Below are 27,956 nucleotides of genomic sequence, written 5' to 3' on the forward strand. Positions count from 1 at the left end.
CCTTTGTTAAAATACTGAATTTTGGAAAACTAGTCCACCATCCATTTGGTGGTTGTTTGTTTCAGTTGCTTTTGAGTACTCTAATTCAGCTATCTCATCTTTCTAAACTCCTTCAGTGGTTAATAGAGCAGTGGACTCTTCCAGGATCCTCTTCACTTTGGGTTACATTAGCAAGTAGTGCAAGCCAGTGGCAGACCTGAAGAACAAAACAGTCAGTGCTGAAAATCTGACACCCACATTACTAAACGTAGTAATTTTTCTTTTTTCCACAGAATAGTCCTAATCTGGTCCTATGGCCTGAATGCCCATTGCATTTGGAGTGTATTGGGTACACTCCTGGACTCCATCTTCCAGTTTATTTGATCTAAACCAAATAAAGTTTATGTTCCCTGAGACTGCGTGAATGAATAATACGAACCAAAGCCCAGAAGGTGGAAGAATTTGGAACTTACCTTTAAAAGCTCTACTCTCTTCTGATCCAGGCTAAAATAGTAATATAGATGCAGCCTCAAAGCAGTGATGTCCAATTACAGTTCTGAATTTCTTGCTGTAGCAGCCTCCCCCGTCTTCACTCCCCATAGAGCAAGTTTGTGGAGACTCAGCAGCTACTTCATTGCAGAAAAGTTGAGTGCCGAGAGTTATGCTGTGACTTCCATGTGACACTACTGCAGTGTGGACCTTCCCACCTGGCAGGAACGACCTTTTCAAGAGTCTTCTAAAGCAGCCAATTTGTCAGTCATTCATCAGATGGCCAAGCAGAATAAGCTCATGTAAATTAAAATGTTTCTAGTGCTTCTTGGGTGTCTTTAGATACCATCAGTGTTTCTGTCTGTATGCAGGTAAGTCAGTTGTGTTCCCTTTATAAAGTAGACAAAGAAAGAGGTACTCCATCAGACCTAGTTTAAATGGCTGTTTAAGGATTAAATGGTTCGTTACCTAAAAGTTTCACTTTCTCACCCCTGACTGTAAGGGTGCTCTGAGCAACCATTTAGACATACCCAAAGCTGCATGAGAAACCCACTTCTCCTTTCCATTTTTGAGCCAGACTTCAAAGATATATTTGAGGGTTGGTTTGTGTTTGGTTCATTTTTTTTGTTGTTGTTGTTGGTTTTTGTTTTGTTGTTTTGGGTTTTTCGGTCAGATTTAATAACTTTTCTCATTTTCTGTGATTTTCATACCTTCTGACCTGGTGATGACTACTTTCACATTTTGTTCAGTTCCTGGTGATTTTTGCCTCACCCAAAATGTCTCCCAAATATAGCAACCATCACTAGTTCTCATCCCATGGTCAGATCTCCAATCCCATTTAATCTCAGGACTGCATACAGAAATACTGATCTTGGAACAAAGTTTAATTTATCTCTTGGTGGATGGTTGACAGCATTGACAGCCTGCAGTGTATTAACATACTGAATTATCAAGCCCCTTAAAGGAGTAATGAATGCTGCTTACACTGACTTTCTGCCAAAAACATCCCTTTGTAATGTAAATGAAAGAACACAGCAAAGCTGTCTTCTCAAACACACGGAGCTGAAAAGGGCTGTTCCTATTCTATCTTTTTAGCCCTAACATGATGTTTACATTACCACAGGTGCTTTATTTTTCACTCTGGCACACCTTCAGACCTGTCAAGTATTTCCCTGCTTAAGGATAGCTATGAGTGGTGTTAGAGGGTGACAAATTTCATAGAAATGTAATACAGAAATGAATCATTGTTTTCATCTGAAGCAGAACAGGGAGATGATCATTGCATTCTAGAAACAGCAAGCACCTGCGTGAAAGTGAATTGCTTATGTCAGAGTTTGAACCAGCTCCCAAAAAACCCATCCAGAACACTCAATATTGTTACTCATGCAAGGCTGGAAATCTTTATTTTTTATCTTGATTCCTTTGAAGAATTCATTTAAGGAACACAAACGTTCATCATGAATTTTTTTCTCCTGTGTTCCATACAATGTTAACAGTACCTCCTGTTCTTAACTTGTAGCCTCCTGCCACAAGGAAATACCACCACAAACATCACAAGCCAGGAAATGCCATTGCTTTAATGGTATTAAGAAAAAACAGTGGGGCTTTGTCCTTTTCAACAACAACATCAAGAAGAAAAGTTGCCTCTTTTCTTGTTAGCCATACATTTCTGTTGTAGCGTGGCGATTTTTTTTTTTTTTGGTTATGGCAATAGTGACACAAGTGTACATTGTTTAACTGTTCTTAGCCTCTTGGTAAGGATCCTCCTGTCCCCTGAGCAAGTGGCATTTACCCCACAAGGAAACTGTTCCCTGCTTCCAATCCCTAGCCTGGATCACTCCTTTTCTTTTTTTGTCTGTCCTCAGCTCTTCATGCTGAGACTGAATTTGGCTGTGTTCTTTTGCCCATGTCCTGGTTTGTGTTTTGCTTTGTAATGACCTCTAATATAACAAATGTAATGTTTGACAAAATAACAGCTTTATCCACTGTTCTGATTTCATCTGTAATTATGGTGACAATGTGGGCTTTTTTAGTTTTGCTTTTACTATTTTTTAACAATGCTATTGATCAACATGTAATTTGTACTCTCTTGTTTCTCCCCAAATCTTGGAATTCCCAGCTCACCTAGGTGAGTTTTTCTCTTTTGAAAAATTGACTCCTCCCAAACGCAGCTGCCTAATTATGATGTAAGAAAGCATAGAGTTCATACAGAGCAGTAAAAAAACTGCACAAAGCATTCACTGTATTTTAGCACATTACCACCAATATTTTGCTGACCCACTTTGCCACATGCAAAAGGATGTCGATGTGCTTATTTACTCATCTCTTCATTCAGGAGAGAAGTGAGCCCGTTTGGATGATTCATTCAGCCTGGTCAAACAACAGTGTGAAAGTGTGGCAATGTCTTTCCTGAGCCCGTCAAAGGCTGCTTGTATTCCAGCTGCCAGGCGGTTTCACGCTGTAATAGGGCATGTTACAAAATGAAATGGGCTAATTCCTTACAGTGCATGTGCTCACTGTATTCAGATCATTTTTTTCACTGCATCAGATTCCTAAAGTGAACATTTATTATGTTATTTGTTAACACATAACTCAGATTTGTCATATCAGGAAAAGATCATCCCTATCCCTTCTTAGCTCTCTGTCACTAGAAGCAGAATTTCATCTCTTTAAACTTACCGTCTTGCATGCTCTGTTGGGATGGCAAATACACTTAATGTATTTATGGCACCACAGAGATAAACAGGGAGAGGCTTTTGCTGGCTCTACTAACATGCTTTCTTCAGAATAGAAGAGCGCAATAGCAGTAGGATGAGGCTTTGGTGATCTAAGGAAGTCTGTGATAGGGAATATTACAGGGGCAAACAAGATAGGTAGGAAAAAAAATCACTCATTCCAGAATATGTGTGCACTAACTGCTGACAGTTTCATATGAGGATCATGTTGTGTAAAGTGTAACATGCTTCAGTCCCATCTCAGATCACAGACTGTGAGCCATGTCTTGCTCCTCATCACTCCAAAGCAGTTGAATTCCTCAACTCTGCCGTCATCTCTCTCCAGCCTGGCCACCTTGAAGTCACACAGAGATTGGCAGGCATGGGGAAAGGTTGCTTTGAGGTGCCATCAAAGACTAACAGGTAGGGCTGATGTGGACCTGTGTTTTAAGGCTGTGCAGAGTAATTTAACTAAGTGAACTAACCCAAATGATTTTAAAAATCACTGGGCCTGCGATAAGTACATGAAAGCCAGCATTGTTGGTGGTTTCTGTTTCTGGTTGTGTGTCTTTGCTTACTTTTGTATCTCAGTCTATGTGTCTTTGCCTTAATCACAAGCTAAAAGCCCTGTGGAGCATCAGTAACCTAATTAAAAATGGCTTCCCTGATGAACTTCTTCCCTAGTTCATGTATTTATATAGGTGTTCTACAGATGATGTAGAAAGCATTATATGAAAAAGGATGAAAAGCAGGTGGTGGCAGAGTCTGTGCCTGTAGTTGTCCCACTTGTGTAATTTGGTCTTGTGCCAGCCTGTGGCTGGAACTAATTGCTGAGGAGTTTGTCAAAGATCAGTGACTTTAGGCACTTTGAAATTATCCTTGATGAAGTGTATGAAATCCACAATCATCTCCCAAGAAGCAAACTATAGAACTGCACAAATGCATATCATTTAAACTGGACTTTTTTTCACTGGTAGGGATCCTATGACTCCTATGAATCATATCAATCTTGACGTCAATTAGATCTTTGAAATAGCTATGTTGCACCATCACGACTACATAAATTCACACAGTCATATCAAAACTCAGCTAAGAAAGAACAAGCAGAGTCTGTGGTCTTGAAATACTACTTTATTGGCAATATCTTTTCCAGGGACAGCATGAGCTCCTAGTCTAGTCAAACTGAAGTGTTACTGCTTCTGCATGCTCCATTTTCAGCTGACAGAGGTGGGTCAAACTTGTGACGGCTCTAAGTTGGTACCGCTTGGCTGCACTCCCAGGGGATGCTCTGAGTTTATGTCACCTTAAAGTGAGACCCTTTAATCCAAGCAGAACAGAATGGGATTCATTATTTACTATTCATTATGGATGGAGAAGGGGCTCTGCACAACTTCTGCTGTGTTTAGGTGAGAAAGTAAAGCACAGCAAATGACATACCAGGGTAGTATGATGCTATGATCTCCTTATAGCCTTTCATACTTCTCTGTATGAAGGCTGGATATTCATTCAGAGACCGAGGAGGAGGCAGTTTTCTTGTTCGTCTCCTTATCATTTTGATCTTATGCATCAGAAATTCAATAGGATGTGACAGGAAGGTTAAAGCCCTGTCTTTTCCTAAAGAGATTTGTACTCTTGAGTTCTGCATACCTAGCAACAGACACTCTGAAACAAGAGTCCTCTCCATCTCTCACTGGAAGTGTATTACATTATATGACCTGATTACAGATATTCTTCATGCCAGGAAAAGGGATGCTCACCACCAGCTCAGTTGGATGCTCTCTCTGTTCCTATGGTAGTGGGTACCCAAAAGTCAGTATTTTCAGAAAACTTCAAGAGTGTGGGACTGGGTCATGTCATGTAATTTTTACAGCTTTAAAGTTTGATGTCTAAACCGGAGTTTGACTAGATCTTGGCTTCCTTTGTAATCAGTAGATACAAACAATATTGTGATTTAGCTTACATATTTAAAACACCTGTTTTAGGATGATATGGAATATCCTCTGGAGGTTCCTATTTTTCTCTATTAGTAGTAGTGTGATTAGCTCAGGCTTAGCATCTACAGGTTAGATGCCTCAGGACATAAATACCCCAAATGAGAAGCCTTCTCAGGCTTCAGAAGAATGTCAGTCTCTGTCTCTGTTTAATGCCCCAGAGAAGAAAATCCCACAGCTTTGGGGGGGGGGGTTTACCTACTCTGAGTACACTAAATCATGTCCTACATTTGGCACAGATGCTTCGTTTAGCAGTTCTGGAAGTTCAAGACAGGAGATGTGTGCTCTCAGGTCAGAAATGTCCATTTACACATCTGTCATCAAAGGCAGTCTGTAGCACATTGTTACAGTGCGGATACTGCAACACATGTATCAGACAACGAGGCCCATGGAAAGAAATATATAAGGACCGATTCTTGCTAGATGTTTCAGAGATGTTTATTTCTCCAGCCGCATGGCCGGGGCTCTGCTGAGGAACTGCGGCAATCACGGGACCCGAGGGTCCTTGCCCGTGCAGGGAAACACAACCAATGGGGAACGAGGCTGACCAGGGGCTGTGGAAACCCCGTGTTTCCTGCCCCAGGGCCCCTCTCCCAGGACCCCACGGCAGGGGAGGGAGGCCCCAAGAGCACACCTTCCCAACAGAAATATGGATGCTCAGGGACATTAGGGGCAGGATCAAGTTTGTAAAGAAACACCCAAATTTAGTTGCTTACACAGAGATGTGTGCCAAAAGATAACAAGGGGTGTAACAGTCCATTAGATAAACGGAGCTCTGGTCAATACAGACCAGCAGCTTTCAAAGTGATCCAGCCAACCAACCAGTCACATACAGACATAGCTGGCCTATGCCTGTATATGATAAGCATACCCATAGAAGGTGCATTATTTCCTTGGAGATGACCTAGAGTAGCCAAAATGTCTTCATGGGGCTGGCAGCTACACCACGGGACCTCCTGAGCCTATGGAGCACCAGTGCCCTTCTGCAGCAGAAGGTGGACACACTAAGGGATCTCCAAAGGCACTTGGATGCCTCCATTTGGGCCTCTGCATCACACACTGTCTTTCAGGGAGAATTTCTTCCACTGCCAAAATTAATAGCTTGCATGGTGCAGTCCAGGAGCCCTTCAGCAAAACTTAATGGCATCACCTCATCCTGGGTGTACTTCTGGCAAGTGAATGTCATTTCTTATCTGTGATGTCAGGCAGCTGACCTGCTGAGGCACCCTAGATAAGCCCACTACAGAAGAGCTGGTAGTGCCAACCCGGGTAGCTGGTTCCAGTCCATCACAAGGGTGATGCAGGCCTCCAGCTATAAATCAAGGGTTTCTGCACAGCAACTCATTTAGACCATGTTGCATCCTAGAACTGGATCAGTTTCCTCTCAAGAAACTGGCTGCAGTCTTACACTCTGTTTGAAAGAAAACAAGAAGAATCTTAGAGTCTTAAGGACTACACTGAAACTGCTTCTCTGACTACCTAGACAGATCATCTTAAAGTAAAACACTCTTCTATTAATTTGTTCTGAGTTTACCTTGGCTGTGACCTTTTACAGACTTGTAGTGCAAGACACTCCAATAAACAGGGCTTTAGTTAAGGTCTTTAGGATTGTAGTCATAACCCAGCAAAAGGTGAGAACTTCCACTGGCTTTAGTGAGCTTAATACACCGATCTGTCACATCTACCATGATTTATGTGAAGTCTTTTCTTCTCTGTAAATTAATTTCAGATTTCAATAGAAACAAATTTAGGCAAATATGCAACCTGACTTCTGAGTTTAGAGTTAGTTAATCATTTCCAATTACATTCACTAGAGGGAAATTATGGAGAACTTTATAAATTAGATTCACCTTCTATAGCTACTACACCAAGCTTGGCATTTAGCAATCTGGGGCATTACTGGACTAAAGAAGAGAACTAAAATTCACCGTAGTCAAAAAATAAGTACATGAGGTAACAAGCCCCATTAAAATAACAGTCAGCTACAGCTATTGCATACAAAACATTGTCATACCTGTATGATTTTGAACACTTGCCCAAATATATGTTGGTCTCCAAATATATTTGGACCCTTGTCTGAATGTATGTAAATAATGCTGTAGCTCCCAGACATTTCTGTCATATTGATGCCTTTCTGCATTTCCTAAATCTACCTTTGTATGTTTAAATATCCACTATGAATCATTTTACATTCGCTCAACTAAATTTCATTTTACCAATGTTATTTATTTTGCCTTCCTCTGTCATTTATCAAAGCGGTTTTGTAGTCTGCTATATCCTCTAAGGATGCATAATCCCTCCCAGCTTTATATCACCTTAATATTAGGTTGGTAAGTCTCTTCACAGCTGTTAATTGACCTCTCTGGTATCTTATTCAAAGCATCCTCCCAAGATAATGATAAAGTACTACAATTACCTCATTTTTAACAGTTTTTTAACAGTTATCACACGATATACATGCAGCATGAACTTTGAGAAAGCAACGTAGTTTCCATTCTGAAGTCCTTATAAAACTCTATCCTCATGAAGGAAAAAAGAGATGGCTTTGATTAATCCATGCTGTTTAAGATGTATATAAATGTATATAATCCAAAGTGAAGTGCTTATTTTTTTATAAGTGTTATGAAAGTCCATATTTGATGTCCAGTGGTTTGCAGACCCCTAGGTCTTCTGTTGTTCTTCACCTGTGTTATGTGATAGTCAAACTAGTCGACTGAAACAGGTCCTCCTGGCTTTAGGACTTGAAGTCATCTTCCATTGTACAGGAATACTTTAGTGAACTCAAGGGCCATAAATTCACTACCTTTGCAAAAATGACTACCAGTTATGACTGTGAAGTAATGGAATTTATTTTTTTCTAATTAAGATATGTCTTGTGGGAATCTGTTCAAGCTCTCAAATACCACCCTGCGAAGCTATTCTAGGTGCTAGAGCCTCTTCATGAATCCTGACTGCCTCTAGTTCACAACCAGAACCAGCAATAATCTGCAACTGTGAAAGAAAACATTGTTCAGAGGAAAAATGCATACACCTGGCAAAGGGCAGATTGCCCCCCCCAGAACGAAAACCCCAAAATGCCAGGGAAAGAAAAAACCACAGTGGCCAGCTGTGGCAGTGCAGGTGGCTCCAGCCACTCTGTCTCCTGAGGAGAACTCAGACAACCACCTGTGGCGGTCAGCAACCCAAGTTTAGCATGTAACTTCAGTCACGGTGAGAACCCATGATTCCCTTGTTCTGCATTTTGCATGTTTTCTCCCAACTGGTTAATGTTTAGCTTGTTTTATGTATGAAGTTATGAATATTCATTTTCCTTCTTTAATATGTATCAGTTCTAGAAAGTTCTTTGTTCCTCGATGCCCCATTGGATCCTTCCCTAAGTCCCGCCTATGTGTTGTTCCTATTGGTTTCTTTCCTGTCAACTCCACCTGCTTGTTTCTATCCCATTGGCTGAGATCCCTTTCCCCGCCTATTCTGTACCCAGTATAAAAATCCCTGGACCCTCCCACCAATTGGTTTCTTCGTCTCTGGCTTTTCATGGGAATAAAGCTGCGTGGAACACGTATGGGGAGTCCCCTCTCTCTTTCTTCTTTGCCTTCACCTGCGTGCCTGCCTGACAGCGACAGAAGGATACAGCCCCTTTTGGGTGAGGAGCTCTGCCCCTTTTCATTGTGTGTTGGGCACTGAGTGCCGCCTTCCAGAGGGGTTTCAGCGTTGACCTCCGGGCTTCTTTGTGTCGGCAGGCAAGGGGTAAAACCCCCTTCTGCCAGCTCCCAGTGGCTGCAAAACCCCTCCAGCTAGCAACCTGGTGGGGAGAAAAAAATGGTGCCAGCTCCTGTCTCAAGGAAAAAAAAAAAAAAAAAAAAAACAAAAAAACCACAAAAGGTTCACACAGCAGCTCGGGCAAAACAGATGGGAACCTGGTGAATCTCTGGTGTTGGTCCCCTCTTCACAGAAGATGAAGCTGGTGGATTTGGTGTCTTTTCTCTCACTGGCTCGGTTTTTCCGAGGTCTGGGGCTGAGATGGAGCAGCCCCAGGCCAATTCTTCTTCCACCAGTTGTTCTCTCTGATCTCAGACCAAAACCAAACCATCCCGTTCACTTCAAAAAAAAAAAAAAAAACACCTGCCAAAGGACTGCTGTGGCAGCCTCTCCAAGGCCAGGGAAAGGAAAAAAAAACTTTCTTGCCTAAGCTAACAAAAACCAAGCTAGCTAAGGGAAAAAAAAGGACGCAGTCCACATGGCACCATGGATGCCTGGGGAGTGAGGCTTTGAAAAAGCCTGCAGAAGAGCCCCAAGGCTCCCCCCAGACCCACCTTAAAGCTACAGCAACCATTTCTGGGCATACAGCAGACGATAAGGGAATAGACTAATCATCATAAAATCACCCCAAGACACCCATCTTGTAGGTGGGTGTCATGTTGATTAACCTCTAGTCATCTGGGACCTCCCCTGTTAACCAGGACTGATGGTAAATGATGGGGAATGGCTTGGTGAGATCTCCCACCACTTCGTTTGACTCCCAGTTCTTAGCAGTGCTCTGAGATCCAGATCTTTTAAAACTCTACCTAAAATTCTGTGATGAGATTTGGCCGACAGCTTTGAGACTTGGCTGACAGCCTTGCTCTTCAGGTAAAACTGAGCTGTCTATAATAAGGTGCAGTTACTTGCACAAGAAATTCAGCTTTCTTGCAGGAAGATCTTTAGTTTGTGGGATTAACTGCCATACATACTGAATATCATCAAAACCTTCCCCTGACTTTTGATGTACGTGCAAGGCATGCTTTTGAGGCTCCACTGTCCATAGTATAAACACAATCACTGTGAGGGAACATTGCCAAAAGCTGTAGCAGGGGAGAGGAAGCAGAGCTGGTGTATACTGGGCCAGAAGATACTGGCTAATGGAAGTAGCTGGTCAGCAGGTAGTCAAGAAAAATGTGTTCCAGACATCAAAATTTCTTAAGTCAGTTCCTTCAAACTATGCCAACAGCATGGGAGGAGATACTGTGGAATCAGGAAAGAAATCTGCTTTTCCCCCAAATGAGGTCAAAAAAGAGGGAACTCTCAAAAATGTGCATAAAAATACATAAGCATGAGTGTTAAAAAAGACTGTTTCCCCAGCTGCAGCTCTAGCATCTAGTCTTACTGCTTGCCCGCTTATAACCTCTCTTGTGCCTGCTTGATGGGGATGTTTTATTCTTTATTAAAATGATGTCCACTGACAAAAATGAGAGTGAACTTTCCTGAGTTCTACATGCATTCCTTAATATCACATATCAAAAAAGTTCCAGTAGATCTCAAAAACCTATGGGGTTGAGGGTGAGGAGGGTGTCTTGGCTTGGGCCACCAGCTTTGATCTTGGACTGAGTGGGAGTTGCTGGATCCTGAGGAGGGAAGCAGCTGCCATGATGGTGACTAAAGGGTATTGGAAAGGCTGAATGGGCTTTATTAATCTCCATGAAGAGCACAGGAAGAAGAGAACTGTCTTGGCCAAGGCAGGTGATGGTGGGAGGCAGCAGGGGCATGGGTAGCAGAGGTAGACTGGGCTGTATGGCAGGCTCACAGCTCAGCCATGCAGCTGTGACTACATCTAGGTGAGCTGCTACTGCAAATACTTGCCTGAAACAAGGCCTCACAAACCAGGGCATTCCCAGTAATTTCTTGTCCTTGGTGTCAGTGTGTGCATCTAACATGCTTCAAATGAACCTGAAGGAGGGTTATGTATGAGACTGACATGAGTGAATCTAAGCATGACACTGTGGCAACTTGAGTTAAAATGCTCTTTCAGTTTATAGAGAGTAGACAGGGAAACAAGGATATATAGATGAAATCACCTCTATATTGATGATCCTGACATCCAGTTAAAATGCTGGTACCTGCTCTTGAAATGGATGCTAAAACATTCAAGACACAGCAGACAAAAAAGGTACAACTTTGAGTGAGGGAATGTGAAAGGCAATTTATGGCGAGAGGCTGAAGAAGCTTAACCTGCTTGGTTTACCAAGAAGAGGACTGAGATGACTTGATGATAATACACATCTTTAGGAGTGGTCACCAGACACCACAGAATTGTCTTTAAGGAGAAGGCAGAAATCCCCGAGTGTGAACTGAAGCCTACCATCCCTGGCTAGAAACGAGGAACACATTTTTATGCATGAGGGTGAAAGTAGGCACTGGAACAATGTGCTGAGCCGTCAACTCATCAGGTCTTCTCTCCTGGCAGTGTTTCTGTCCAAAAGGCATGTGCTAGCCAAATACAAAATACACTGTCACTGCCCCTCCAAATCGGTCCTTGAACATCATGTTTTATCCCCAAACTCGCAGGAGTTTTAGGAGCAGCTGAAACTGGCAGGTTACCACAGCACTGCCCTCTCCATTCCTGTCTTCTCTAGTACCTGTATACTCCTCGGGGTCTACCTCACCACAAACCTTCCCAGGTCTAGTGGACAGCGGGAGCTTGCACACTGCAGGTGTCACGACCACTTCTGTCACTGAGCAAAGCATCTCCACCCCAGACCACTGCTCTGGGGCAGCCGCCATCCCCACTCTTCTCGATGAACACCCGCACCCACTTCCTTTCCTTATAACCCTTCAGGGGACACCGCGGCCGCCTCCGGGAAGCGAAATCCCCGCGGAGCGCACCTCCTCGGAGGGGAGACTCCCACTCTCCCTTCGAGCGATGCTTCCCCGGCGCCCGGGCGGCGGCGGGCGGGCCCTGAGTCGCCCCGCCCGACCCCGCGGTGCCGACGGCCCGGTGCCGCCCAGTGCCCGCCGCCAGGGCTGGGCGCGCGTGTTTCTGGTGGAGATCCTGGAGCCTCCAGCTCCGCCCCGCGCGTGTCCGTGGGCTGGGGCCGGGCGGGGGAGCAGCCCCGGCCGCCGCCGCCCCGCCCCGCCATGCCGCAGCCGTAGGCAGCCCGCGGCCGCTCCCAGCCCTCGGCCTCCGCGGCCTCCGGGCCGATGGGCAGCCTGCTGAGCGGGGTCAGCTTCAAGGAGCCCACCACGGTGGAGGACTGCGACTCCACCTGGGAGACCGACTCGGAGCCCGAGGCGGTGGAGCCGCGGCGGCAGAAGGGGGTGTGCGCCGCCGCGGGAGGCGGGGAAGAGCCGGCCGAGCCGCCCGCCGCCGACTGCCGGCCCCGGGAGCCGCCGCCGGCCCCGCCAGCGCAGGAGGACGCGGAGCGGGCGGAGGCGGACGCCGCCAGCCCCGAGCAGGTACCGGCAGCGCCGGGCGCGGCCCCGCCTCGACCTGCCCTGCCCGCGGGCCCCGCGGCCGAGCGGGGACGGGCCGAGCCGAGCCGAGCCGAGCCGCGGTCTGGGCAGCCCCGCTCCCGCTGCTCTGCGGCACTCGCGGGCCCGGGCTGCTGCCCAGCGCTCGGAGCGGCTGGGGACAACCCAGCACGGCATGTCCACTAAGGACGAGCCCGTTTTGAGCTCTCCCCACCCTTCCCCTGTCATTATTGAGAGAAAATCGAGGCCTTGGTGTCGTTAACATTCCCGCTTCTGCTATTTCCAGGGAAGGCTGTGTTTTAAATTAAATGGAGCCTTAAACGTGGCCTCTTAATTAACAGGATGAAAATCTGAATATTGTGTCCTATGTGGCAATGGAATTGTGATTCCTCGGTGGGTGTGAGGAATTTTCAGAGCGAGTTTCTCTTCTTTAGGAAGCTTTGTAAATGCTGAGCTTAAAGAAATAAAGTGTTCTTTTGACAATAATTTTATTTGAGTTAGAATACCATGTAGGGTGGGCCAGCTGGGTCCTTTTTTAGCTTGTTGTATATGTCGTGTTTTGGTTCAGAGACCATACAGAATTAAGTAAGCCTAAGCGTCTTTCCTTTTTCTGCTTGATATATGGTGGTACTAGTGCCGGATAGCTAAGTGTCAAGGGGTGTTTCTTGTTCAAGCAAGTGTGTTTTGCCTGCAGGTATGGTCAGAGCTGGTCTTGTGAAAGGGGAAATGAACATAGTTGCTTGTTGGTCATTAATGTACAATTAATAAGCCACGGGTTGGGCAATAAGAATGGCAAATACCCAGTGCAGTCACAGGAAACTTCCCCTTTTAGGCATGACCTTAACCTATTACATGTGTATTGAAAGCAGTAGAATGAAATTTTTCAGTAACTATCCATTTTCTTCCACATGCTGCAATAAGTCTATGTACACATGACTTTTTTTTTTTTCAAATAGTATGATTTTCTCCTCAGAATTAGTCGTGTCTCTGCATTTTCAAGTTCAGTTACTTATTTCATCTTGTGCTAGCACTTGCCAAAATTACTTCAAAGTCTTCCATTTGGAAATGACAATCAGCCTGTTGATTTAAGTCAAATTCGACCTCATTGGAAGGATAATTCATGGTCTTGCTTTTGTATTTTATATTAAATTTTTTAACTTAAGTTTAAAGTGTGTTGTGTTAAGTCTCGGGTGGGGAAATTTTCAGTGTTTGGCCAAACAGTAGGCAAATACATGCACTTACGTTTGTTTACATTGCTGAAATCCATAATGAAAAGTAATTTTTTTAATATTATACAAATTTTCTATTTAGGGGGTTTGCGTATGATGATTATCTGCTTTCTAACTGTTTCAGGGTGGTGATGGAACTGAGCTGACAGCCAAGCCAAAGAGAAGCTTCTACGCAGCAAGAGATTTATACAAGTACCGACACCAGTACCCAGTAAGAATATTTTATGGTTTAAAATTGCCTTTTCAGTAAAACCATTCTTAAACGTTTGTGTTGTCCAATAAGTACAAGAAATGACAATCAAAAAGCTGATACAGAGGCCCAACATATGTGAGTGGGAGAGAAACAATGTCTTTTCATCCTGGGTAAACATGCAAACACACGAGATGTGTAAGCCTGGGAACTGTGGTAGGAGCCCAGGAAAAGGCTTGTGCCTAGGATATCAAAGATGGTAGATTATAGCGTTTGCCTGACCTATTTGTCTCTCAAGTTCCCTGAGACTGAAGGGAGGGTGCTGCTATGCTGCTGCTGCCCCAGTAGGAGAAGGTACCAGCTAGAAAGAACTTCCAGATCCTTAAACTGAGACTTTAAGTGCATGAGTAGAACTCTGTGGTTCCTAAAAGATTGATATTTTTTTGTCCTTAAATTATTCAAAGAGCCCAGTGTCACTTTCTGGCTAGCCTTGGTAGGTTTTTGTAGGCTGATAATGTCCTATTTTCTTTCTTTTAGCAGAACTTTAAAGATCTCCGGTATCAAAATGACTTGTGCAATCTTCGGTTTTACAAAAATAAAATCCCATTTAAACCTGATGGTGAGTAATCTGCGACAGTAACAGTGATAACAAAAGAATGCTCACTAATGATAGCAGCAGATTGAAACAGTGGTGATAATTGCAGCAAACTGAAGGTGTATCGTAATATATTGTACAACGTGAACCTCCCATGCTGGAGTAGCACATTGATAACACGAGAGCTGGTTGTGCTTAAAACAGAGTTAGCTTTCACTCTAGGGAGGTGGTGCTTTTCTTAGACATTATCAGCATGAAGTAGTACAGGGCGTTGTTAGTACCACTGGTTTGTGGCAGTACCTTTTATTAAACAAAGATAAAGTTCTTCCACTATATTGCACAAACTTGCTGCTTGAATAGGAGTGGCAGCAATCTAAGAGTGTTATCCCTAGAACTGTGTAAGAGGAAAAAAATGTGCTTTAATCTTGTGTGAGATTATTGCAATAACAATAACAAAGGCATTTTTCGGTGTCCCTAGTAGTTCTGGTAGTGGAGCAGGAACATCATATGCAGCATTCGGCACAAACACAGGAGAAGCTGAAAGATGACAAGCCCTACTCTAGAGAGTTTGCAGTCGACGTATGAGAGAGAAGAGGGTAGCAGACAGATCAGGAAGCAGGAGGAGACAATAAAGCAATCTTGGTTAGGATGTGTAGTGGTTTGGTCTAAAATACTCATTACTGTTTATCTTCTGTGAGATAAGAATTAGGAGAAATGCAAAGCAGGCACCAACTTGAATGAATATAAAGAAGTTTATTAACAGACCTAAAAGAAGAAAAGAAAAAAATATTATACCACCTTTAGAACTCTCCTCCTCCCCCCACCTTCCTCCCTTCTCCCACTGACAATGTAAAGACAACCCTTAAGATGTTCAGTCTGTTTACCACTTCCATAATAACCTTGTTCAGTCCATTTAGAAAGAGAAGTCTCTTTTTGCTCGTGCTATGAAAACAGTATCACACCGAGACAGCCACCCACTTCCAAATATTGTTCAGTCCATTTAGGAAGAGGAGTCTCTCTGCTTGCGATGTGAGTCCCTTCCCCCGACTTGCAGCTTTTCCCGCAACTGCTTTCGAGGGTCCACTCTTGAAGTTTTTCGGGGTACAATTTTAAGGTTGAGCTGTTCAGAAAAAAAACAGAGGCCCTTCTCCTTCCCTGGGAGCAAAGGGTCATCTTCATCTTTGAGACTATCACTGGAAGCATCTCTAGGAATTGAGGTTTTTCTCCTTTCCTCTTTGGAGCAAAAGTCCTCATCTGGTTCATCTGGTTCATCTCTCTCTGTCCAAACTTCTCATGAAATTACAGCTGCGTCAGCATCTGCCTATCTCAGCGCAGGTGCTTCTGCTTATGAGTTGAACACTCCACCCCCCATATCTTCATGAAATTACAACAGGATACTCTGATATATCATAGCTTCACAACAGACTTTCAGCTTTAAGCATCTCCTCTCTCTCTTCCCTCAGGTTTTCAGCTCTTCACAGCAATAAAAGGGTTAATCTCACCTCGGCCTTACAGCTGGAATGTGGCTTATCGCAGTTGGTCACCTGACCTCTGCCGGACAGAGGTGCCGCTTTGCTGAATCTCGGCCGCAGTGGAGGGGGGGATTCCGAGCCGCTCCGGCTGCCCACGGCAAGGCAGTGGGGGGGGGTTCCATGGCTGGAACAGGCCCATGGCTCCAGGCTGGCCGTGGCCCGGCCCGGCCTGGCCCAAGCAGGGCCTGGCCGGGCCTGCTGGCCCCTGCACGGGGCCTGCAGCCACCTGTCCCAGCGCCGGAAACGAGAGAGAGCTTGGGGGGGGAGTTTGTCTATTCTTAAGTGTGTATCACAGAGGCGGTCACAACTTTAAGTGGCTTAAAGAATTGTCCATATTCAAACTGGCCAGCTGATAGGTTCTATCAGGTCCCAGAGGAAGCTGTAAGCACCCCTTAGCAAGGATATCCCTTCCGGGACTATGCTTGCTAACCTATGACATTCTCCACCCCTCGCCTCTGTGAAGACACATTTAAGAGTTATTATCAAAATTGCATTCAACTTCTGCCATATTCCACCCCTAGGTAGTTCAGTACAATTACAATATAAGTTTCTCACTATCATGCTACTTAACTTATGACCTAATACTTGCTTTGCCCAGTATTCCTCCTAATTAAGCTTTATCTCACAGATCTCATCAATTGCCCGCATTCTCCACCATTTTGTCGCGGGTTGGGTTTGTAACCGGGCAGAAACACCAATTTAGTGTAGTGGTTTGGTCTAAAATACTCATTACTGTTTATCTTCTGTGAGATAAGAATTAGGAGAAATGCAAAGCAGGCACCAACTTGAATGAATATAAAGAAGTTTATTAACAGACCTAAAAGAAGAAAAGAAAAAAATATTATACCACCTTTAGAACTCTCCTCCTCCCCCCACCTTCCTCCCTTCTCCCACTGACAATGTAAAGACAACCCTTAAGATGTTCAGTCTGTTTACCACTTCCATAATAACCTTGTTCAGTCCATTTAGAAAGAGAAGTCTCTTTTTGCTCGTGCTATGAAAACAGTATCACACCGAGACAGCCACCCACTTCCAAATATTGTTCAGTCCATTTAGGAAGAGGAGTCTCTCTGCTTGCGATGTGAGTCCCTTCCCCCGACTTGCAGCTTTTCCCGCAACTGCTTTCGAGGGTCCACTCTTGAAGTTTTTCGGGGTACAATTTTAAGGTTGAGCTGTTCAGAAAAAAAACAGAGGCCCTTCTCCTTCCCTGGGAGCAAAGGGTCATCTTCATCTTTGAGACTATCACTGGAAGCATCTCTAGGAATTGAGGTTTTTCTCCTTTCCTCTTTGGAGCAAAAGTCCTCATCTGGTTCATCTGGTTCATCTCTCTCTGTCCAAACTTCTCATGAAATTACAGCTGCGTCAGCATCTGCCTATCTCAGCGCAGGTGCTTCTGCTTATGAGTTGAACACTCCACCCCCCATATCTTCATGAAATTACAACAGGATACTCTGATATATCATAGCTTCACAACAGACTTTCAGCTTTAAGCATCTCCTCTCTCTCTTCCCTCAGGTTTTCAGCTCTTCACAGCAATAAAAGGGTTAATCTCACCTCGGCCTTGCAGCTGGAATGTGGCTTATCGCAGTTGGTCACTGACCTCTGCCGGACAGAGGTGCCGCTTTGCTGAATCTCGGCCGCAGTGGAGGGGGGGATTCCGAGCCGCTCCGGCTGCCCACGGCAAGGCAGTGGGGGGGGGTTCCATGGCTGGAACAGGCCCATGGCTCCAGGCTGGCCGTGGCCCGGCCCGGCCTGGCCCAAGCAGGGCCTGGCCGGGCCTGCTGGCCCCTGCACGGGGCCTGCAGCCACCTGTCCCAGCGCCGGAAACGAGAGAGAGCTTGGGGGGGGAGTTTGTCTATTCTTAAGTGTGTATCACAGAGGCGGTCACAACTTTAAGTGGCTTAAAGAATTGTCCATATTCAAACTGGCCAGCTGATAGGTTCTATCAGGTCCCAGAGGAAGCTGTAAGCACCCCTTAGCAAGGATATCCCTTCCGGGACTATGCTTGCTAACCTATGACAGGATGATAGACAGGAGTCTCAGCACGTGAGAGCTTAACTGTTAGCAAAAAAGACAAATTGCAGGCCAAAAATAAGCTTTTCAGAATTTTGAAAGAATGATGACAAGCTTATTTTGAAGGTGTTTGCAGAAGGATCCTCTCAGAATGAGAGCGGCTCAGTAGGAAATAGCAAAGTGCACGTTGGAGTGCAGAAGGAGTGAGATGTGTAAGCTGCCTCTGAGGCAGGATCCTGTTGGAAACAGGATCAGTCTCATAGCAACAAATGGGTTCTGATAAGGTAGTAAGGGACAGGTCACAAAGGCTTTAGAAATAAAGGTGTATAGTTTTTGTTTGATGTTATAGAAAAGGGTTTCAGGATGGAAGAATGCAAAGCAAAAAAAAAGGGTCAGTATAAAAAAGATGCAGTCTAGAAAGATGGTCTTACCAGCATTCAGAGTAGCTGCATTCAGCAACACTCAGGGTAGATATAAGCATGGCAAGAAAGCACTTTTCAAGGTCCAGAAGAAGGATGTTGAGATGCAAAATGTGAGAGTTTGGATAGGAAGCTGAATGGAAAGGAACGTTATACAGAAGGTTGTAAAGATATACATATAGGAAAGTTGAAGATGAGAGCTGTTTATAGACAAGATAGTGGTAATACCCTTAGCAAGTGAGAAAATAACTCAGGTTGTGAAAGAAAGATAAGACTTTTGCTCTAACCAACTTGAGCTTTATCTAGATACCCATAGGCAGATTCTTTTAGTCAGTTTTAGCTTGACTGCAAGAAGAGAGAGGTCTGTGAATGGCCAGTAAAGAGGTAGCAGATTTGGGAGACATTACACAGAGAACAGATACAAGAAGAAAGCAAAGGGCACTGAGGTCTGTGTGAACCTGGGAACCATATGGATCTGAAACTAAAAAGGTTGTGGGGAAGAACTCCTTTAAGGACCAAAATGAAGGAGCAGTTCAAGAGGATTAGCTACAAGAAGAGAGAGCCATGAAAGCTAGAGGAGAACTTCCCTCCAAAAATCTGTAAAGACTAGCATTTCTCATAGTATTCCAGGAGAAAGCCACAGTTAGTAATGTCAAAGGTAGCTGATAAGCCACAGAGGCTGACGTGTTGTTGGCTGTGAGCTCTGGTTGTGCAGAAGTTTGTATTGAGAATGGAAAAGAGTAACCCCTCCTTGACCCAAGTCTGTGTATGTGTGAGAGTGTTTGGAGGGACTCTTAGCTACCATGTTAAGGACTGAAATACTGGAGAATGTTGTTAAAAAAAACCCAAAACATTTCTAGTGCAATACTAGATCTGAAGTTTAGTTCCATGACCTACAGATTTAGCTTGTGGCTCTGGATCAGAGCTGGCCTGTTTGTCTCTCTGCCCTGGGACTGAGCAACAAGTTTCCCAATACTTGAAATACAGGTTGGATACAATGCAGTGATGGCGAAGGTCCTCTTCCCAAGGTCCTGTTCAGCCTTGCCTACACTGGAAACCCCATGTTCTTAGTAGCCTCTTAGACTGGCTGCTTTCCTCACTTCTTAAATAAAAGTATCAAGTGTGTCCTCCTTTGCCATTGAGACCCAAATGGAAATTTTCACTGGGGGAAAGAGGCATCTTAAATGTATAGTAGGAGACTATCTACCTGAGGCTTTGGGTTTTTAGGCTGCTCCTGTGCTATTTGACTTTGGGAGAGTCTGTGCAGCAGTACTAAAACTGTTGTTGGTTTCAGAATAGAAACAGAAAAACACGGTGCTCATTCATGGAAAGATATTGTACAGGTTTGGGAACAAGGATCATCCTTTTATGTACTTTGTATATCTGTGTAGTACCTGGAAAAGGGCCCTGGCCCATGACTGAATTTCATGAGCACAGTCTCAGTGTGATGCTTGGCCACCATTAGTTGAGAAAGATTTCCCAATCATAATGTTATTTGCAGCTGGAGAGATTCCTGGTATGGGAGATTTCATAAAGAATTGAGGCTTTGTTCTGTGAGGATTAGATGGATGGATAAGATAGATAGACAGATAGATGCAGAGTTTTGTCATGTAAAAGCAATGACAGGTGATTCACAGTGCAGTATTTTATGGAAGCAGTTTGTTAATTACCAGTCAGTGTTATAAAGGGATCTATGACATGAGAACTCTTGGATATATTTTACAGAAGTTGCTGCCACATAACTTTACCTGTTAGTAACCCAGTATAAGTCAGTTGGTTTTGTTTATATTGACATTTTATAAATTCCTTATTTTTAATTATGTTTTAGTAAATAAATTAGCTTTAAATTTAAATTAATTAATTTATGTCTGCAATAGACCTTATTTCACATAGTATTTGAAAGAGAATTAAAGTATGTGTTGTATCATTGTGTTAACATGGCATGTACTTTATCTAGCTGAGTGCTGGTTTTGATGGCTACCTAACAGCTTTTCAAATTATTTTTATGCAGGGGTTTATATTGAAGAAGTCCTAAATAAATGGAAAGGAGACTATGAAAAACTGGAACATAACCACACTTACATACAGTGGTTGGTCACTTATTACCTATTTCTGTTTCAAAGCATTAATTTGATTAAGTATTCTTATACTGAGCCATAATGCACTTCTTCTTTTGCCAGGCTTTTTCCACTGAGGGAACAAGGTCTGAACTTCTATGCTAAAGAATTAACTACATATGAAATTGAGGTAATACAAATTGAGCTCAATACAAACCATCACAGTAATTTCGATACATAACTGCTTTTTGTTATGTAGAGTTGTCTTACTCAATGCAGAAGTACTCGGTTTAGTGCCACTTAGAATCTTGGACATATTCTTTGTCTGTTAGGAATTCAAGAAAACAAAAGAAGCAATTAGAAGATTCCTTTTGGCTTACAAAATGATGTTGGAGTTTTTTGGAATAAAACTAATTGATAAAACTGGAAACGTAGCACGAGCTGCTAACTGGCAAGAAAGATTTCAGCATTTGAATGAGTAAGTAATGACATTCACTTGACTTGCTAGAATTGCTATAGAATCTCTGTATCCTTTTGTTTTCTAGAGAAAGCAAAGATTTTTTTTCCAAAGACTGCCAGAAAAAAAAAGTGAAAAATAAATAGTTGACTCCTGGTTTGTGCCTCTATCTGTACATTCCTCCTTCCCCTTTTTTGATTGTTCTTCTCACCCATTACCAGTTGGACTGATGTCATTGAATTCCTTGAAAATACACTTTAGATGGTGCTGAAGAAGATCCCAGCTCCAAACTAATTTGTCATGTGACTGTATGTGTTTTCACCCAATCCCAAAGTGCTGCTTCTCACTTGGAAAAAAATAAGTGGCTTATCTTTGTATTTACACTTCTTTTTAAGAAAGATCCAATTCTCCGCACCTGTATGAAAGTTAAGTAACAAGATTTCCCTCCCTCCTCAAAACACAAAATACTATGTATTTAAATATTTTTAATTGAAATAGTGATCTGGGAATGTTTAGACATGCATTAAGTCAAACTTTGGCCCAATGTTGAGCAAATTATATCAGTTGCTTTTCATTGGTATTGTGTGGATCCTGAGTTTGCACTGAATTTTGTCTCATAGAGATTAATTGTACCAAAACCTCTTTTCAAATCTTGTGGTCACTTTCTTGTATCTCTGACCTTAGAGCTGCAGATTGTTTTCTTGCAGCATTTTGTTCTTCTGTCGTGATGAAAGCTTGTAGGTACAATTGCTGATGGATTCCAGGTGAATAGTGGGAATAATTTGTGAATACTTTTACTTAAACATTATATGAGCTAATGGGTGTGGCCTCAGACTCAGGCCACAGATGAAACAGGCTTTCAGGAAGTCAAAATGTTAGTGCATGTTTTTACTCCTGTTCTTTCCAGTGAGTAGCTACAGTTTTAAGTCAGGATTTGGGACTCTCTCTACCTAATTTTATCAATCTAAAATTCAAACTTAGAAGTTTTACTGCATACTAAGGTGTACTTTACGAGGGAAAGAGCTTTGCACAAGCACTTCCAGAAGAGTTCATTCATTTTATCTTAGGTATTTCCTAAAACAGTGGGACTTACTCTGCAGAGATGCCTGTATTTCCCGCAGCACTGACTGTGTCTGTAGTGCAGGTACTAGTCTAGACTGGAGACCCAGCTTTTAAATAACTTGAGTGAAGTGCAATGAACCCTGTTTGGTAGCTACACTGTAAATACACTATAAACCCTATAGTTTACAAAGTGACTGGGTTTTCTCCCCTGAAAGAGAACAGCATAGAATCTTTAAGGTTGGAAAATATCTCTGAGATCATTGAGTCCAATCTTTGACCAAACACCACCATATCAACTAAACCAGAGTACTGAGTGCCACATCTAATCATCTTTTGAACACTTCCAGGGGTGGTGATTCTACCATTTCCCTGGGTAGCCTGTTCCAATGCTTAACCACTCTTTCAGGGAAGAAATTTTTCCTAATATCCAACCTGAACCTCCACTTGGTGCTACCTGAGGCTGTTTCCCCTTGTCCTGTCACTTGTTGCCTTGAACAAGAAACCGACCCCCCTTGCCACAGTCTCCTTTCAGGCAGTTGTAGAGAGCAGTAAGGTCTCCCCTGAGCCTTTGTTTCTCCAGAAGAAACAACCCCATTATCTTTAGCTGCTCCTCATAGGACTTAGGGGTTCCATACCCTTCACCAGCTTTGTTGCCCTTCTCATACAGCAGAAGGAACAAAAATCAGTGCATGTTTGATTTTATGTTCTCTCAGCCCTCTCCCCCAGTGCTTTTTACAAACACTAATTTTCACTCACAACATCCTAGCAAAGGAGGTGCTAGTAAGCTTCAGCAGCTTTGAGAAATTAAAATACAGGAAGCCTGAAGTACATACCTGAAGTGATAAAAAGGACTGAGGAGTTGCAGTTCCAGTTCTGTGTTGGTAAAGTGGGGTTTTTTTCTGATTCAATAGAATTTTTTTACCCATTTCTTTTAAAGGTCTCAACATAACTACTTGAGAATCACTCGAATTCTGAAAAGTCTTGGTGAACTTGGATATGAGAGTTTCAAATCTCCTCTGGTAAAATTTATTTTGCATGAAGCTCTTGTGGAAGATACCATTCCCAACATTAAGCAAAGTGCTCTAGAATATTTTGTGTATACTATTAGAGACCGAAGAGAAAGGAGGAAACTGCTGAGATTTGCCCAACAACATTATACACCCTCAGAGCATTTTATCTGGGGACCCCCAAGAAAACAGAAGTCAGAGGGAAGCAAAGCAAATAAAAAGCCAGCATCTCCAGTTTCTATTCCCAATAGTCATATTTCTAAGCATAAGAAAACAAAAGAGCCCAAGAATACATCGGCAAGTGGAAGCTCAGCTGGTAAAACAACTGAAGAAAGAAAGGTAGAATTCACAAAAAATGGGGAAGAAAATGATCAGGATGAACAAGAAGTGAACTGTGATGCTGTTAGGCAGAATGACAGTGAAAAGAACAGTGACACTGATACCAGCCAGCTTTCAAAATCAGAAGAAAATGATACTTCAGACAGAAAGGAGGACGCTTCTCATTCCAAAAAAGATGATGAAAGTCTGAACAATGACTGTGGAAATCACCCAGGAATTACAGAGAAAGATTTATGTAACACTGAGAATTCTTCAGATGACACATCAGCAGATCTACAAGATAACCTTGATAAGGATACACTTTCAGGGGGGACCACCACAAAAACTAAGGATGAGCTCAAACCATGAGTCTGAGATTTAAAAAAATCTTTGTTTCACATTGAATGAAGCAAATTATTCGTTGCTCCTTCATTTTGGTTGAAATTTCCATCTAGTGTAAGTTCACGAGACTATGCTTGTTGCAAATGCCTCAGATTAGGCTTCTGTTGTAGGTTAATGAATTTTGGTTTTTTCAACCTCAGTTTATCAGCAGTCAGCCAGGTGTGTCTCTTTAAAACAATTGTGCATACTGAAAGCTAAGTAATTCATTATCTTTTCCAGACAGATTGCACAGAAAAGCTTATCTACTTTTTAAAATTCATGCAGTAGTAAAAAATTAAAGTGTAACAACTAAAAAGGCTTGGAACATCAGAATTTTTAAGTTTCTTTTAAGTTTGCTTTAAGTTTTGTTTTCCATTTATGAAATTACTAGAAATTATTTCAAGAACACAGTTTTTACCCTAGTGGGGTTTTTTTTGGAATCTATGGTCATGATTAATAGCAGTATTTGCACAGCATCTTTTACCTTAGATTAGCATCTTTGTTGGAGGCACTTAACAGTGGATAGCATATATCATGTCCTGTCCGGCTGGAAATCACTGTACATTGAATAAAAGTTTTAACTTAAAAAGAAACTGTATCCACAGCTTTTGGATACAAGGGAAGTTGCACTTTAGACTTCTTTTAGTCCCTGTTAAATTCTCCCTTCTCTTGACTCATTTGTTACAACTAATCTGGGGGGAGGGATCTCTTTGATGACTCAAATTTGGTCCCAGTTTGAAAGCTCTCTATTGATCAGCTGTAATAAGACAACATCCCCAGCTGGGTTCAGTACCTGGAAAGCCTCTGGACAGCTGAAAACAGTGTCTTCACCACAAAGCACTGCCTAATCAGCAAAGCCATCAGAGAAAAGGTCACCAGGCATGTCAAGTTGGGTGTTACTTGAACTTCGATGTTTCTTGTTCCGTTTTGGTAGGGTCTGCACAATGCAGAGTCACCCGTTGCTGGTCTCAAAGACAAAGGCAGTCCTGATGCTTCTTTCCAGCTGTCTGTTTCCTCTCTTTGCTCTCTATCATAAGTCTCTCACAGTTTTATGTTATTTTGATAATCAGCAGAAACTTAAGGCAGGCCAGTCTGTTGTGTATACTATTAGAGACTGAAGAGAAAGGAGGAAACTGCTGAGATTTGCCCAGCAACATTATACACCCTCAGAGCATTTTATCTGGGGACCCAACAAGTAGGAATTTCACTACTGAGATCGTTCCCAGCTTCTGCTGAAGAACTGTCTGCTTTCCCTGAGTAGCTGCTTCTGATTTTCTGCCCTTCAAGTCAAACAAGGTAGTACCCAGCATGTTAGTTGTGCAGAATATGAATTAAAAAATAAGGCAGGTACAACTCACAATTCCTACAGTCCTAAAATACTCTAAAACTTCTGTATGTATTTTCTGTTTAAAAGTGTATGTATTATCCCCTGCTTTTAATGTATTTCTGATTAAATGTTACGAGGCAAGAGGCTGACTACAGTTTGAGTGTCAGAATACTACAGGACTTTTTTCAAGTCTTATAACTCAAAATGATGAAGTTTTCAAGGGTTTCAGAGCATAGACAAAATGTCTTGTATTCTGTTTTTCTAATGCCCATCATGGCAATGCATCATCCATTGTTTTCCCCAGGTAGCGCTGGTTCTTGGGATCAAATAGAGTGGCAGTTAGAGATCTTGATCCCTATGGACAAAGATTAGGCTCTTCTCATCCTAAAGAAGCAGGGAAGCAGGAAGATGTATTTCTCCTTCTGTGCTGACTTGTGAGGAAAGGAACTTACATACATGGAATTTTTTTAGGGTAGCCCAGATCATTCAAGTAGGCATTAAGTCTGTCTGAGCAGAAATGCCCCAAAGAGTTCCAGCCACCACTTTCTTAAGGCCAGAAAGATCCTGAGAAGCCTTTCACTGTTCCCTGGACTTGAACTGGGATCCCCTTGTTCATGTTTGCCTTTGACCTTCAGAACAGAAGGGGAAGGGAATGCTGTGATAAAACTGGTCTGTGTAGTTAAGGACTCTGCCCTTCCACGTGTGCAAAGGGAGGACACTTCATTTACTGCCTATGACTTTTTCAGTCTTGAGTGCCTAACCATGCAAATTTCATAGAGTTGTTTTTACATAGCTATTTCTTGAGTACCATAGGGAAAATTGATACCCTGTGTATAAGGAACAAAACTATAGCATAAGTAGCTATACAGAGCCTTCAATTTATGGACTTTAGTATTAATGTTCAACACTTTACAGAAAATGCAGAGTATTGAAGTGAAATAAGGGATGCTGGAGGTGTTACTATATTTATACTGTAATTTGATTGAACATCAATGACCTCAGGAGATCTTTCATCTGCTGAAAAAGAAAAAGAAATCTTGCTCTGATTTTAAAGTTCTTGGGATGTGCATCCAGGTTTCTCTGCAGTATTTCATTATGGTGACACGGCTCTCACATGCTTACTAGTTCAATGTTCGTAATTAAGTACTTAAAATAGTTTTAATCTGACAGAGCTGTCTGCCTTAAGGAGCCAGGGTATCTGAAAATACTTTCAAGAACTTTGGCACTTACACCTGTATTAACTCTGCAATTTTTTATCTTTTTTTTTTAAATCCGCAATTCAATATATTTCTCTCAGTTTTCGTAGAAGAGTAGTGGTGTATCAGTGCCTACAAAGAACTGTGGGGACTATGTAAGTGAGGGGTTTTGTGTCAGATGGGCTCCTGCACACTCTAATCCTTGTTTTACAGCTTTATCAACAGAATTACTCCCATGGGACACTTCAGCTTTAACTAACAAATTCTGCTCTATGTAAAATGTGACAGTTTATCATTCTTTTCATAGAGGAATTTTTTCTTCTGATTTTGTAAGTACTGAAAAGAAGGATTTATTGCAGGGCAATCATACAGTTTAGCATCCCATTGAGATTTGTGAGGACCAAGTGGGTGCACTGTATGCATTTTTGTTACAGAATCATGGCCTTAGCAACCAGAAGCACCCTGTGCTTGAAGTTTCTAAGTATTGGTTTTCAGGTTTATATACAGTATATATATGTGTGTTGAAATTATTGTATTCTCAAAAATGCCAGTACATAGTTGTTTAACCATTACTTCAGGAACTGAGTGTATGCAAAGAAAGTCAAATCATTTGCTCACTGTTTCTTTTTGTCTTGCTATATGCTTAAGTATTCAGGGATTTCTGTGTACTTACTACAGTAGTGTATTTTGCCCCAGTGTTTGACTAGATCTGAGCTGTTCATATGTTAATTGAACAGAACCTCCCATAGGAAGGTCTTTTCCTAGTAAGTACATCTGAGTAGCCACTGGTACTGTTAAGTGGGAGTAGTGTGTACATGCACATACCTGTGAATTTGACTTTAAGGATCTTTTGGTGAGGGGATATGAATGTGCAACTTGAAACAGTGTTACTGAGTACACAGATGCGAGTGAAGGCGCTCATACAAATCATGCAAAAATTCGGCACTTTAAGATTAGTTACAGCTCTGTGCCCTACTATGCCAGACACAACTGTGCCTCAGTACCTGATACTGTGTTGGTGCACAGACTGAAGGCTTGGGTACACGAGGTGTGCAGCACAGACCATTCAAAGCAGAAGAGTAGTGACATGTGTGCACATATCTAGGAGCAGGTCTGAGGTCTTCGTGTTCATGTTACTCGAATAAAATCCTGAAGGATGCTAAAAATTAGTGCAATAACCCTTTGAGAGCTGTTCCCTGGCTTGGGTCAGCTCCTTAGTTTCCTACTCTAAGATTGCAGCACGCTCATGTATTAGGTATTTGTATAATAATTGTTAATATTTCACGTAACCTAGTGTAAGCCTCCTTGAACTATCCCAGGATAATTCTAATAATCTGTAGTTGCATATATCTGTACTATAAACAGAAGGTTTACAGACCTTAGAAGTTTGTATAATGTTGATGGATGATCCAGTGAGGTAAGACAAGTGACATTTACTGGATTTAAAGGGAAACCATTTCTTGTTTGTTTTTAAATAAAATTTATGTATGTCTGTTTAATTGGGAGGGTTTTTTACATCTTTCTTCTTCTGACTGTTGTGATGGTACTGATCCCAATTTATAGTAAGTTCTATATGTTTAAGTGAAAATGTAATTTTTTTACACCACACTTTTGCAGGAAACATATAATACTGAATTTCCTTGACAAAAGCTGTATTTATGAATAAGATGCAAGTATGTGAAGCAAGTTTTGCCATTAATAAAAGTGTGACGATACCATGCTGATGATGTATGTTGTCCTCAGAACTGCCAGTGTGGATCAGAACCAAAGATGTTT

At 42.5% G+C, this 27,956-nt stretch overlaps 1 protein-coding gene across 4 annotated transcripts; it reads left to right on the top strand.

Annotated features, from left to right (window-relative positions):
- The first annotated feature begins 849 nt into the window (after nucleotides 1–849).
- OGFRL1 (opioid growth factor receptor like 1) lies at nucleotides 850–27,899 on the top strand. Of its 4 annotated transcripts, none has more exons than XM_069011338.1 (7): nucleotides 850–4,409; nucleotides 13,751–13,837; nucleotides 14,354–14,435; nucleotides 20,387–20,465; nucleotides 20,556–20,622; nucleotides 20,765–20,910; nucleotides 22,889–27,899. In XM_069011338.1, the coding sequence occupies exons 1-7, from the start codon at nucleotides 4,386–4,388 to the stop codon at nucleotides 23,643–23,645; spliced, it is 1,242 nt and encodes a 413-aa protein (XP_068867439.1). In that variant the 5' UTR covers nucleotides 850–4,385; the 3' UTR covers nucleotides 23,646–27,899. The 4 variants fall into 4 exon arrangements, with proteins under 4 accessions (XP_068867439.1, XP_068867437.1, XP_068867436.1 ...); XM_069011336.1 differs by lacking the exon at nucleotides 850–4,409 and adding an exon at nucleotides 12,024–12,382 and having other exon boundaries at nucleotides 14,357–14,435; XM_069011335.1 differs by lacking the exon at nucleotides 850–4,409 and adding an exon at nucleotides 12,025–12,382.
- The last annotated feature ends 57 nt before the right edge of the window (nucleotides 27,900–27,956 follow it).

This window comes from Aphelocoma coerulescens, chromosome 3 (genome assembly GCF_041296385.1).
Source record: "Aphelocoma coerulescens isolate FSJ_1873_10779 chromosome 3, UR_Acoe_1.0, whole genome shotgun sequence".
NCBI classification, from domain to species: domain Eukaryota; kingdom Metazoa; phylum Chordata; class Aves; order Passeriformes; family Corvidae; genus Aphelocoma; species Aphelocoma coerulescens.